We start from the raw sequence: 14,497 nt of genomic DNA, 5'->3' as shown, positions 1-14,497 counted from the left end.
CAGAAAGAAACAGACAGGAACAATTTAATATTTCCAAAGGCAAGTAGGAAATCCCTGTGTGAGGGAGCAGCCAGTTATTCCCCATCAGTATGAGAAAAGCTCAAATCAGAGCCAGTCCTGCCTTTTGCCTTGTCCAACATGTAGGGAACATGGGAGGAAGCAAACATCTTGTGGAGGAGCAATCCACAAAAGCCAGCAGAGCAGCTGGGATTTTTGCAGTGGCAGACTGTCAGCGACACCAGACACAAATCTGAAGGAAGTTGTTTCTCTGTAGCACTATTTATCTGGGACATTAATAGAATTATTCCAAGATTAAGGTAAGATCAGTAAATGATTCGTTATTGTGAGTTTCCATCAGCTGTGTTCAATGCTTCCAAGTGTACTGTAATGTCACATACAAAGGCCATGTCTTCATATAGAGCAACACATCATAGAAAAGTCTTACAGCACTGCAATTGAAAAATTAGGATAAGTTTTCTGTGTATTTTGAAAGTAGTTTCTACACCTAAAATGAACTGGCTTATTTTAAACACACTCTGTAGCACTCTTACCAATAGAAAGAGTAAACCTGATATAAACCAGGTTTGCATTTTGCAGATGGATTGGCTCAGGTTCTATGCAACAGATCTGTCATTTAAGAAGTCAGTGACTCCTGAGTGAGGAACTTCTTGTACTGTGAGCAGAATTTAACCAATAGCAAATATTAATAAAAGTACTTTTCTGATTTCATAAAGCAAGCAAAATCCTAGAAAAATGTAGATAATCAGGACTTAATCAAAACCTCACCTCCAGGTCTCCCTTCAGACCTGTGCTGTGCAGGACTCCAAGCTCAGTTTTGGGATTGCTAACTTCTCAGGGTGGGCTCACATCATGCTACCAGACAGCCTCTTAACTGGAGAGTCACTTGAGCTGAGCTCTATAAGAGACCAAAATGCCTCTTTGCTCACAGCTGTCTACAGCTGTGCCAAAGGCTATCAGCAATTCCAGCTGCAAACTCACAGCTCAGAACCACTCATTCTGCTCTTTTGCCTCATCCTTGGCATCCATGGACTGGCCATGCAGCATTTTCAGCATTCACAGCCTCTTGGCTTAGTGCACTGGGCTTTGAGGTGATCTCAGGTTCTTACTTCAAATGCCTCTGCTACTGCTAGATCAAACTCAGTAAAAGCACAGTGAAGTAATTTGTGTTACAGTCAAGTGAAAACGTGAATTGCCACATCATGCTCTTGGTATGCACAGCACGGTTTGAAACCCAGATCAAATGGTACAAGATCACCCCATTCCAGCCCTGCATTTCCTCCTGCAACTTACAGCTGTGACTTTCACACAGACTGGCAGTGTACTTTGCCTCAGCTCCCTCTTAAGTTAGGCAGAAATATTCCAGTGATGGATGTCTGAAGGTCTCTTACAACCACATCGTGGTAAAAATAGGAAAGAGAATCTCCTGTTCCAAGTATAATGTACATAAACCATTAATAATTCATTATTCAGTATTCACAAGAATTGTTTCAACTTAGAATGACCGCTATTAAAAACTGTTGTAATTTTGTTACTGAGAATGGTTACAGAAATGGCAAAAAAACACCCCCAACCTAAACCTAACAAAGGACGCGCTTAAAATTTTTCGAACCTTTTCATTTGGAAAGGTCAATCCGTACTTCCTTTGGCTGTACAGGATGGAAAACGCTGCTGGCCATGTTTTCCCTGTGGTATTCTTCTGTGGTAGTTCTAGTTCAATGCCATACAAGGGAGAAGGACAGCAGGAGACCAAGAATGTCACCAGTCCAGTGCTGTCAAGATGAGTTCCACTTCCTGAAACATAGTAAAGTGAAAGCTCCGCAGTTATGGGAGTGAGAATCATTCTTAGAGCTTCTATATTTCCAGTCCAAAATGGATCAAATTCTGGTCATGTAGGTCAGTCACTCACTGGGTATCTGGTGGGGCTGTGTCACAGTTTAACCCCAGTAAGCAGCTAAACAGCACCCAGCCACAGTTCTTTTAACTCCAAGTACGTAATTTGTGCTAGGTCTTCCCTAGCTTTTGCCAAGATTGGTATTTGTTATCTCAGACATGTTAGAACACAGCCTTCATACAAGCTTCATGTCACCTTAAATCTGAATGAAATCTTCAACAGTATCTTTCTACAAACATAGGACAGGAGTAAAGAACTAGTTGAAAATTCTTAAATGGGCAAACTGATGTGTAATTAAATCACCACAAGCTTTTTAAGAAAGAAAATAGTTGCTATCCCACACGCACCTCACCTTAGACTCTAATTACAGAAAGCTTTTTGATGACAGGAAACACTTAGAGTTTATATTCTCCTGCTGCAGTGCTCTGCGCCACTGGGAAGACTATTAGAATCCAGAACAGTGTGATGAAAACCAGGTGGGCCTAAAAAGGTAGAATTTTTGTTCAAAATGCACATGCTTTATCATCTGTGACCGGTTGACTCTTCCCTCAAGTATGGACTACAAAAAACTAAAGGCACAAACTTCTGATTATTTTGTATCCCAAGTTCCAAGACCAGTTAGTCTCTGGAATATTATAGAACAGTGATTTACACCACAAATAATTCCCAGAAAAAAAAAACCCACACCACAAAAAACCCCTTAAACACATAAGGTCAAACTAGTGAGTCATTTAAGGAAAAAAAAGCCTGACATTGCAATTGACCCCAACTAAGCACATACATCTGAAAAAAAAAATCAGTGAGAAGGACATCCTTAAAGGAAATCCCAAAATAGTGACAAAAGAAATGCCAAATCAAGGCACAGAAACAAACTCTCCCATCACATTGTCAGGCCATAAATACACAATTAAGGCACACTGGTGTTTACAAAGACTGTGGCAAGGTCTTTTTGAGACATTCATTTTTCTTCCTAATGTTTCCCTTTCAACACTAAATAATTTCATTCAGAGAACAGTTGTTCAAATGTAACTTTCACATCATAAATCTTTAAAAACCTGAAGTCTCTGTGTTATATTTACTTTCTTTTCTCTACACAAAAAGAAGGATTGATCTAAACATACCCTATAACACTATTTATACTTTACTTGATTATTATATCTGATTTCCTTCTGAGCAACTAATGTAAAATCTCATTCAAATAGCTTTTCCTTAAAAATGTATTTCCTAAATATAAACAGAAAGAGTTTTCCCATGCAGGTGTGTATCCATATGCAACTTAGAAAGCCACACAGGCAAGATATTCTTCTTCTCAATATTTCTATTCTTTCATCACACTATCACAAATCACAAACACCAAAAAAAAAAATAACCTGAATTTAGGAGTAAATAGTTCATTCCTGCTGTACAGTTTCAGGGGGAAAAAAAAAAAGGTAGCTAAAACATAACTCATTGAAACAGCAGTAGCATTATTAAATCACAACTGTGGCAGTAATGATGGGACTGCTTTCTGAAATGGAAACACACAGGCAACTGAATTGACCTGTTGTTCCCTAACTTACACTTATTGTAGAGGGCATTTTCACAGTGCTACATTTCTCTTTTAGAGTTTTGGTTGGGTTTTGTTCTGCTAGCAAAAAAATAAATAGATTTATATCCAAAAATGGGCAGCAGATACTAAAAGAAGGTGTATGCCTGTAGGACAGAAGCAGGTCTCCTTATTGCAAATAATATTTAATCATCTTCCCATTTTCTGAAAACTGAAGTGTATCCCCACTCAGCAGTGCTCCTACCCACTTGCTCTTGTCTGTTTAATGTACAATATCATATAACTTCACTATGATCCATATGATCATTTTATTTACACATCTGTAGCAGGATGCTCTGTCTGGGATGCAGTAAAAACTTGAGCGATGCAAGTTTTGCAAAACTATCAGTGGTGAACTGAGAAGAGGTGTCATGCCGCTTTTGATGTTGAATTATGCAAAATGAAATCTGACTCATCAACCCCAAAGTTAAACATCCTGATACTGAGGTGAAGGTGTGGCAGATATAGTAAAGTATCCTTATCTAAAGATGCTGAGCTGACACAGCTGACCTGGAGACATATGAGTAACAGTGAATCACTTTATACTATAAAAGTACCACTTACATATATGCACTATATAAGTGCCACTTTCAAATGAGAGGGATTTCTAGCATACCCCTTCTTGGAGCGTGCGTGGAGATTCCTCCCTTGGGTGGGCATGCCTCTTAAGGTGAGCTAAAGATGTTTGCCCACAGTCATCTGTATGGGTGAGTAACATTGATCTCTACTCAATAATTGGGGTTTTTTTTGGTAGCTTTAGTATCATTGCTTTGATACAGTACACTATCCTATACTATACTAGTAGCATTAGCTTCTATACCATGTAGTAAGTAATTCTGATTAAGATCTTTTCGCCCAAACATTTATTATAATAAATCATTCATTTTTATACATCTGGCTTGCCATCCTTAATCCTGCATGACAAAATTGTACAGAGGTTCAATCACATGCGTACAATTCCGTTGACTTAAACCGTTGACCAAGTCTGGGGCTAAGATTGGATCGAACTGCACCTACACTCCTCTCTGAGTTTAGAAAGTCAGAGGTCATTCTGCACCTTGTGACTCAATGGGAGGGCTTCTCTAATGAACTTTGAAGCTCCCACTCCACCCACAATATCATCATATACTCCATTACCTCTTGTCTCTTTAGAAACAACTTCTGGAAATGCAGAGCCATGGTTGTTGTCAAACACTTTATTTTTCTACTTTTTTTTTTAATCTAAAATTGAAAAAAAACCAAGAAAGTCCCACACAACTCAGTAAGAGGCTTAAAAAATATCCAGGGTCATTTGCAAGTCTCTTTTTCATATCACATGTTTCTTCATCTTTTCCCCAAAGAACAGAATGTTTGGCAACATTTTAGTTACACTGCCGATAAAAGTAGAAGTAGTAATCAGTAAAAAACATTCCAGCAAAATAAGGGTCTGTCAAGCAGCTAGCAAAACCCTGCAAAAGAAAAACAAAGAGATTCATATAGGAACTTCTGTCATTTCAGATGCTATTTGTCTTTTGCTATGTTGTTGTTTGAAAAGGCTTACCGGCACAGCTACACGGAAAGAATATGCGCTGTCATACAGCTTAGCTACAGGGAGAGCCCAAACATGCTGGCGTCCCTAGGTGATAAATGGGAGACATTAGATAACCCTATTTCATGGGGAATTGGAGAGAAGGATAAGCTCTGGAAATATTTAATTGACAAATGCAGTGCAAAGTAATTACAATACCAAGCCTTGATAGCCGTAGTCAAAGTATTTAAAGACCAAGTGCTGACTAAACCCTGTGAATGTCGGTTTACTCTGATCAGCTCCACATGGGAACTGCAGGCATCTGACTCCCAGTGACACTCAGCTGGCTCTGAATAACTGGATTCCCTCACTTGTTTTCTGAGCAAATCCCACAATAAATAGGTATTGTTCCTGATGTGCCAGCTGGTCTGAGAGCTTTAAGTTGTAATAGTAGCAAATGGCAGCTCTGCTGATTTTGGGCCAGCAACTTTAGCAGTGCTCAGAAAAGTTCCTCTTTACATTCTGAAGATGTGGGTAGTGTCTTCACTCAGTATTTCAGAAACAGATACCTGCAAGGTTTCATGCTAATTTTTATTACAGTGTACTGCCATGTACAAGTGAAACAATATATTTTATACCTGAAATGTTTATGCTACAATGAATAAAACAAAATTCAATCCTCACCTCTCTTTTACCCAATGATCCATGGTAACTTTTATTTCTAGTGTCTCAACTTCTTCATCTTTTTCTCCTCACTTCACTTTCTGACACATCCTCTCTGCTGGAGATGATATGTTCACATGATAGAACTTATGTGGGACTGCTGAGTCCAAATGATTGCTGCTCTGCCTTTTGGTAGGGAATAAGCCTTCCAATCCCTAGAAAAATCCTCTTGAAAGAAACCTCTTCAACTAGGCAGCATTTCTATTCTGAGTCACATCAAATCTGAATGCTCACTGCTGCTGGAGGCTAGTTAGCTTTAGTCTTTTGATGTGGATTTCAGGTTGACACACGAAATCTCTTTGACCAGTTTTGTCAGTAAGCTTCAAGGACATTTCTGCATTGCAATACTCACTATGTCTGACTTAATTCCAATTCTGTTGAAATTACAGCAGACAGGTCAAAACTTAGAAAATCTGGGCTTTCGGATGACTTTGCCACAGTTAGAGAGAAGCCTGCAACTTTTTGCAAAGACATTTGAAAAGTTGAGCAAAAAGGCAGCTTAAGGCTGGAGGTATCTCAAGTGCTCTAATTTGACTAAGCACAAAAAAAAAATTAAAATCAATTAAAAACATGTTATGTATGGGAGCATAGATCAGAATCCTAAAGACGACTCTGAAATTACTTCCAAATTCAGGGATGTTTCTCCTACAATGTGTTCAGAAATGCTATTATCATTGCTTCTGCCTTTCCTACCATTTTAGCCAGAATAAGCGTTTCCAAACAAACATTGACAAATGGGGGCCTTAAGGAGTCTTGTATGTCCAGGGAACTCGATGAGAGTTTAAAGCCTTCATCAATTTACTGGAGATGCTTAAAGATTTGCAAGACCTGGTCACTAAATATTTTTTTATTGGGAAAAGCTAACATGTTTTAACAGTTTTATCCCCATCAAGGCAATCCAGAGAATGATAAGTAAACAACTTTTGCTTTTAAAATTAAGAATTTTCCCTAGAGGGATTTATTGGTAAACTCCTGTTCACACAGAAATAAAGGGGAATACTACCATTGTTATCAGCAAATTCAAGACTTTAAAACTGGAATTCATTACCCATAAGATAATAATGAAAACCATAAAGTAGATGAGAGTTTGGAGGACTCTGTCTCCTAAAGCTCTGAGTGATAAGTTATTCCCATTTTTAAAGAATCTCTGGAGTTATAACGAGTTAGAGTGGTGACTTAGGCTGAAGCAGAATTAAAACTGTCCTTGCAGAGAATCACTGGATAGATTTTTGTAAAAGTCAGCAGAAAACTGACTCCAAAAAAGTTACTGCATCGCATTATGGTCATGCCAAAGTCAGCCATGACTGACAGACTCAAAGTACCACTGGATTTTTAGTACTTCAACAAAAGTCACAATTTTGCAGCCATTAGTTTTATAAAAATGATCCCCACAAGCCAGAGTATTGCTGCAAAAGTCTTACCTGTGTGGTTTCTTGGAAATCCTTCCTACTGTTTTGGCTTGAAGAATAATGGGAGCAATAATTTCCAAATGTGACTTTGCAGAGAAATATAATTAATGGTTCTGTGGTGCTTCAAGAAACAGAGAAAAATAAGGATAAATTACTTTATTAAAAATAAAATCAGTTACCCCCAAACCACAAACCAATATTCAAAATAAATTCATACTCAGTGAAACTCTGAGTGTGATGTATTGATCCCTACATGGGAGGGCTGTACTATTGGATTATAATGGCATACATTTAAAAGATAAATTTTCAGTGGCTGTAGAAAACAAGCAGACACTTCAGGAGTGTTCAGTGAAGTACAAACAGTACTTCAGGAGTACTGTTACGTGTCATCTTATCTGAAAAAGGCAGATGTTTACAGGGATAACACTGAAGATCAAAAGACTGGACGAGTCCTTTCTTGCAGAGACAGGAGCCATAAAGTGTCATCAAGCAGATAGTTTGGCAGCTGTTCTGGCTATCACTGGCCTTTCTCAGAATAAAACTCCAAAAGAAAGGACTTGTTCCCTCTGGGAGAACATAGAGGTGGGCTTTTGAGGAGAAAATACCTGCTGAGAGGAATAAGTCTGCTGCTTTTCCCTGCCCTAAGTCACAATTTTATGTGATACCAGAAGCTCCTTCACAAGAATCCCCCTTTTACAGGGCTTGGCACAACAGGCTCAAAGAAGGTACTCTCTGGAGTTACTCATGTTATGTTCCTAATAATGTTTCTCTACAACAACAAAAAAAAGCTGATCCCCGGGCCAGAGGCCACAATCCTGCCAATATACACATACATGTCTGCTCAAATGATTCCTAGGATAGAAGCTTCTGGATTTCAATATCTGCAACATTGGGTGAAATTTTCCTTGAGTTGGGAATGGTATTGGGCCTATGCTAGAGCAAGGAATCTACCCAAAGGTCTGCATTAAGAATTTAATTGTGCATAGATCTTTCCCACTCCTCTGAACAGGACACATTTGTGTAACAATAGACATCAGGCAAGAATTTCTATCAAATAATGAACCACTGCAGTCTTTTGCATGTATTCCTTTTAATTGTACTTACTTTATTTCCAGTGAGATTTCTACATCCATGGGTGTGTATTTGTTAATAGGAATAACATAGCTGAAATTTCCAGAGCTGAAAAAGGTTGCATTAATACACATAGGATTTGAGATAGACAGTATCTTTGCCAAAACATGAAAACTGCATTTAAATTTAAACAGAAAGAAACATAAAAAGGTATCAAAGGCTCCTGCATGCTAGAGGAAACAACTGTGAGCAAGAGCCAGCCAGGCAGCCAGGCCACATTAATGGTGTTTTATTCCACCACAGCATAATAAAAAAATTCACCTACCTGCAGTGCAGATTTTTTCTACAATAGCGATTGTCAATGCTTTGCTGAGTTTCCAAAATCTGTATGGAACTGACTGTTGTATCAATCCCTAAAAGTATTAAGAACAATGGTTTATTCCTGATATTTTCAGAAACCTTAGATAAGAGCATAACAAAACTGCAGGTAGTCTACTCTCTTGATTGACACTACTAGACTTGCTGCAGGTCTAAATTAGCACTCAGTTAAAAGTCTCTGGTTGATTACCTTCATTCTGCCATTGGAGATAAGATCCTTGTTTAGTTTGCAAGGACAAATATCCTGGGAACCTAACACTGTACCATTTTCTTTTGGGCAGACATTGAAGGCTGCTTTGATGGCAGCCCAAGTAGAACACAAATGTGTCAATATTCATTTTAATGTACTAGAAGCCATACTCATTCAAGTAACCATTAACTTGAAAAAACTTATCTTTGTTGAGACAAATAATATGGAATGCAACAAAACTTGTTTCTAATTCTCTGTGCAAGAAAACATAATTCCTTCATAAAGTGTTGCCTTGAACTTGCAAGAACTTTTGGTTTTGCAAGAGTTTTGTAATATTCTACATATAGATGATGAGCATAGCCATGATAACGCTGTTTTTCCCTTGGGCAGATTAGCCCTGTTAGAGTTAGGCAGCAAGAACTAGGGTGCTAACACAGAAGTACAGGTTCTGCTTTCACAGCTGGCCTGGGAATAGCTTCACTGAGCTGCATCCTGAAAGCCTTTTTTCTTCTGGATACATCTACGTCATCCAATCCACAGTTAGAACCTGCAGCATCTCAGACTCTGAAACCAGACCATTTCTGTACGCACTGTGGCAGCCCCTTAAACACAAGGGGCTGAACAGGTTTAATCCCTTTGAGTGGAACTAAGCTGATGCTGACAATGGTTTGGGAAAGGGCTGGGTGATTTGAAATCATAGCATTATAGAAAATCCTGAGCTGGAAGGGACTGACAAGATTACGGCGTCCAACTCTTAGCCCTGCCCAGGACACCATGTGTCCAAATCCTTCCTGAATTCTGGCAGCCTTGGTGTCATGACCACTTATCTGGGGAGCCTGTTCCAGTGCCTGACCAACCTTGAGGTGAAATACCTTTTCCTAATACCCAGCCTAAACCTCCCCTGACACAACTTCATACTGTTCCCTCGGGTCCTGTCACTGATCACCAGAGCAAAGAGATCAGTGCCTGCCCCTGCACTTCCCCCCAGGAAGAAGCTGTGTGTCACCAGGAGGTCTCCCCTCAGTCTCCTCTTCTCTAGGCTGAACAAACCAAGTCATCTCAGCTGGTCCTCATATGGCTTCCCCTGCAGACCCTTCACCAAGTCTGTGGTGCAGAAAGCACAAGGAGGACTTGGTTCGGCAGGCCCAAGCCCTTCACATCACGCTGTGCATGCTGGTTTTGCATTTCTGTTCCTCTGGTCTACAGCAACCATTCCCTGCTTTGCAAAGAAACTTGATGAGTATAGGCTGACCTGTTCTCTGATTATAAAATCTCTGTGTGGAAGTATATACTTAAATTTCAGCCTGCAAATATCTACAAGAGACAGAGGGAAATTGAGTATGTTCATCTCAGAGAACTAGCACAGGAGAACATTTTCCTGTGACAGAGCATCTCATTACAACATGTAACATAGTGATGCCTCAGAGGATTTTGTCTGGGGTGTGGGTACTCATGCAAAAAAAAATCAGAAGGGGAATGATTTTTCCCAGATCATCCCACTGGGGCACATCTAGGCAACAAGCAGAACCTATTTCTCACCTGCTTTAAGTGCATTGTCTAGATGTCTAAGTCTAGGTGTTTTATCATCCAAATACTGCCTACTCTTTAATCAAATATTTATTTAAAAAAACAAGCCTTAAAACAGAGGATGCACATAAACCAAAAAGACACAAGGCATAATCCTGCTCATACTGAATGAATGCCAGAGCATGCTGTTATAACATATGTAGTCAGCAGATACTCGTCTTTACATAAAAGAATCAATATTTTCAGCCCAGACTGGCTCTGACAGCAGTGCACAGTCTCTAAAAGGGGAACCTGAAATCAAGCCAAATGTCCTGTGTCAAGGAACTTCATTTCATCTCCTCTGAAGCAGGCAGTGTCAAGATCTGAAGGCAGAGATGGCCCCTTTCAGCAGCTGACATTTTAATCCCTTAGGTGAGATGAGGCAAACCCCAAAACACTTCCTTCACACTGCATCATGAGTTTCCTGCACACAAATATCACACTCACATACTTAAGCACTAGATTTTAGCCCCTGTCAAGGAAAATGCCACTTGTCATTTTATTGTATCTGAAGCCAAGCCTAAGAACTCTGTAGAGAGGGCAGTCAGAATCTATAAAAATTTAATGAAGATGTAAGAATAAACTGAAAATTACAGTGAATCACAGGTTTCCTGTGGTTCACAGGAACTAGACTCACAAGTGCTAATTCTCTATAATGATGAGTTATAGCTGAAACTTCTCTAAATTCCAGAAGCAGAATTCTAAGCCTAAAAGTAGATCTTGAAAGTTATACAAGTAAACATTTTAACTTTTTTTTTTTCTCATTTAAATATAGGACTTACAGTCATTTCCAAGATCAGGTCTTCCACTAGGTTTTTTGACCAGATGTCTTTTGGGTAACATGTCGCTTTTTTTTCCTGTGAAAGGATGAATGCACAAACAACCCCCAGATTAGTCTTGCTCAGCTGTAACAGCAAAGTATGAATACAAACCCAGGAGATATTTTTTTAATTATCTCTTGAGTAAAGTCAGGCATAACCACAAGAGAAGTCTTTAAAATATAAACCACCTCTATTCAGAAGAAGATATACACAGCAAAAGTAAGTTTGCAGATAACAAGAAACAAGCTTTTGACATCTACAGGATATTGAAAATATTTCCAAAAAATAGCCTAATAGAAAAGGCTTCACCACACACAGAGAACATCACCAATTTCTATAACAGAGAGCCAAAGCGAAGGTCAATAAGCAGACAGGCACTTCAGCACAAATCTGATCATAAAGCCACATCTTTCTTATTAGTGAGAAAATGGCATTAGGAATGCAATCTGCATGCAAATGTAAGCTGGGAGAACAACTTGGATTTTTGAATGTGAGGTGTTAAGATACTGAGGACTGAGCCATTGCTTCAGAGAGAGGATGCATAATCAAATTAAAAAGCTAATACACAGCTCTAACAGCACAATCACCATGTTCACTGACGTCACCTCTGTAACTTCAAACAATGAACTAGGCTGGGTAATATAAGCTGATGACTTCTTTTTCTAATTGTTTCTATTAATTTTCTCAGCACTTCTCTAGAAAAGTGAACTTTAAAGGTCTTTTGAATAATCATCATACAGTACAACTTGGGGAAGGCAAAAGGCCCTTTGAGCCCATGGGAAATGGTTTAATGCTATTTAATGCTATTAATTTGTGCTTCTACAAAAATTGCCAGCTAAGAATCTGTTCAGAGACGTGTTACCAGGAAACTGGCACTGGGAAATGCCAATCTTGCCTAAACTAATGTGCTTCATCAAATACCATTTCTAGAATACCAAAATACTCCATTCCCATGTTTCCCAAAGGAATCTTTCTGATTTCAGAATGGCTGCTTAGAATAGAAATGACAGTTTCATGATAGGAAGGAAGGATGAAAATGCATTATAACTGATACTGAAACAAGACAGGTGGATTGACCTGACTGTTCTCTTATTCATTCCAGATTTGGATTTCATTTCAGTACTGGGAAATAAGAAAATCCAGTTTTTTCTCATGCTAGTAAGTGACCAAGAGCATGGAGCAACATTAACAACTGGAATCCAAGGGCCCAGAAGCAATGTAATACAAAATCCTCTTTGGGATTTTAATCTGTTTTGTGATTTTTTATGAACCTCTCATACTGCTGCCAGCTATTCCTTGAATCCATTTTCTATTTACTAGCTCATCATACAGATCTGCAGGTTCTGCCAGCTTTGGTGGTAATTGCAGCATTTAGTAGTCATCTGCTGTTCCATTTCGTTATACAGTTCCACACACCTAGAAAAATGGCCACTGAACACATGCAATCACTTGTACATGTACAGTCATCTTGGGGCAGATCTAACAAAAGCCTGTTCATTCTCTCATTCCTCCCTTTAATTCACAAACTAATTGTCACACCTTCATTTTCTCCTGATTTCTCTTAATAATCCAGATATGCTAGCAATGCATTAAACACTGTAATTTTGTATTTTCATTAACAGAGAACTATTCTGTAGAAAACCTAAATCCCCTAGTAGAGGTAAAAGTTTGCTCTATGTAGACAAAATAGTTCAGCCCATGCAAGCACTGGCAGGAATATATATTAAAAACTTGGAATTACCAAACACTTAAAACTGATTCTTTTGCAGATGACGGAAGAAAGTATTAAGCAGTATCAGAATTTTGTACAAAAATCAGGATAAAGACAGATTTACTTCACTAAGATTTCAACTATTCAAACGGAGTCAGTAACCAGTGTAGAAATTTATTTTCACTTGGGCTTTTACTCATCATAAAATTACCATTTCATTGTCCTTTAAGCTGCTGCATTCTAAATTTGGAATACAAGGTGCCAATTGAGAACACCAAGAATTACCATTAAGCACCACAGCAACCTTCAATAAATTGTAAATAAAATTCCACTCTTTCACATATAGTAACACTGAGGGTTTTGTTAAAGGCCCATGTGGGGTGTGACAATCCAATTCAATAACATACAGAACTACAAGCATGATAAGAACATAATGAGGCAAACAATCATCTTCAGATAAGATTAAGCAAAACTCATCCAATAAATGTGGTAGCCTTTTTTTTTTTCCCCTCAAACACTCTATTGTTTTAATTCAAGTGAGTTGTAATATTCTGTAAGCAGTGTGGGGAAAAATCTGCTAATGATTTCTCATGGTGGTGGTACTTTACCATGAATCTGTTAACTGCCCTCTGAAGGCAATAAATGTGAATGCATGAGGCTGACCAAAATCCAGCAGGAGCCCTCACCAAACTTTTATTGTGAGGGGAGAGACACTGGGGAGAAACAACACTGTAGGAGGAAGCAAGTACAGCTCCTGGTTATTGGTGACGCTTAACATTAAGGGGAGAGCAATGAGCATTAATGGCATGGAAGCAGAGAGCAGAAAAGGCCCAAATGCTGAAGGGTATTCACATTCCTCAGTTTCACTGAAATCAGTGGAAGTTCAAAAGCCTAAATCCTCCAGAGAAATCAATTAAAAGAAAGTATGAGGGAAAAAGGCCACATTAAGCTAGACGACATAAAGATGTGCTGAGTTGTTGTTTAATAAATTTTCTCTTGCTTATGAATGCTTTTGCTTCTGCTTGAACTTTCCTAACAGACTTTTCATCAACAAATCTGGGATGCAAAGGATTAGGAGCTCCAATGGATGCACTCCATAGTAGTCTGCTCCCACTGAATTCAGGTACTGCATTGTGGAACAGCAAAAGGCCTGTACTAACTCCTAAATTAGTATTTAATTCAATTGCAATTTCAAACAGTTCCACCTTTCCATTAATCAGATTAATCAGCTGATTCTAAAGTATCCACTTTTTATCTTGATTATTCCCCATATTTAACTCTTAGCTTTTTGTTCTGAAAACATTTTCATCTATCTTGGTTACAGCTACATTAAACAGCTTGTTGGTTTTCCTTCTGTTTGGATTTCATATTGACATTGTTACCTTCCATCTGGGGATATATTCAGGTTCATTAAACTTATGCAGAACTGAAATCTTTCAGTAGCTTGTGTACTGTGCTGATTTTTCACTCTTGAATCCACAGTTAATGCTATTTGGAGCATAAGACCTTGAGAAGGTAATGCTTTGTGTTTATTCTTATCTTCTCTTTCCACCTAATATCAGAAGAAGCCAGCTGGGGACAGAAGGTTTTCATATTTCATTTTGACCCATCTACAGTTCCCTCA

The 14,497-nt window shown here is 38.7% G+C and overlaps 1 protein-coding gene across 5 annotated transcripts in view; it reads right to left on the bottom strand.

Annotated features, from left to right (window-relative positions):
• Positions 1-4,673: 4,673 nt before the first annotated feature.
• The window catches only part of MYRFL (myelin regulatory factor like), a 37,157-nt gene continuing 27,333 nt past the window's right edge, over positions 4,674-14,497 (bottom strand). For 4 of the 5 annotated variants that reach the window (XM_010413678.4, XM_019279878.3, XM_010413680.4 and 1 more), the window contains 6 exons: positions 11,124-11,198; positions 8,533-8,620; positions 8,241-8,315; positions 7,149-7,257; positions 5,038-5,112; positions 4,674-4,945 (listed from right to left, as the gene is read on the bottom strand). In XM_010413678.4, the coding sequence (XP_010411980.1) occupies positions 4,859-4,945; positions 5,038-5,112; positions 7,149-7,257; positions 8,241-8,315; positions 8,533-8,620; positions 11,124-11,198 (509 nt within the window). In that variant the 3' untranslated portion in view covers positions 4,674-4,858. The remainder of the gene's footprint in view (positions 4,946-5,037; positions 5,113-7,148; positions 7,258-8,240; positions 8,316-8,532; positions 8,621-11,123; positions 11,199-14,497) is intronic. The other variant, XM_019279877.3, reaches the window with a different exon arrangement.

This window comes from Corvus cornix, chromosome 1A, assembly GCF_000738735.6.
Source record: "Corvus cornix cornix isolate S_Up_H32 chromosome 1A, ASM73873v5, whole genome shotgun sequence".
In the NCBI taxonomy this organism is placed as follows: Eukaryota; Metazoa; Chordata; class Aves; order Passeriformes; family Corvidae; genus Corvus; species Corvus cornix.
This window is presented reverse-complemented; position numbering and strand designations above follow the sequence as displayed.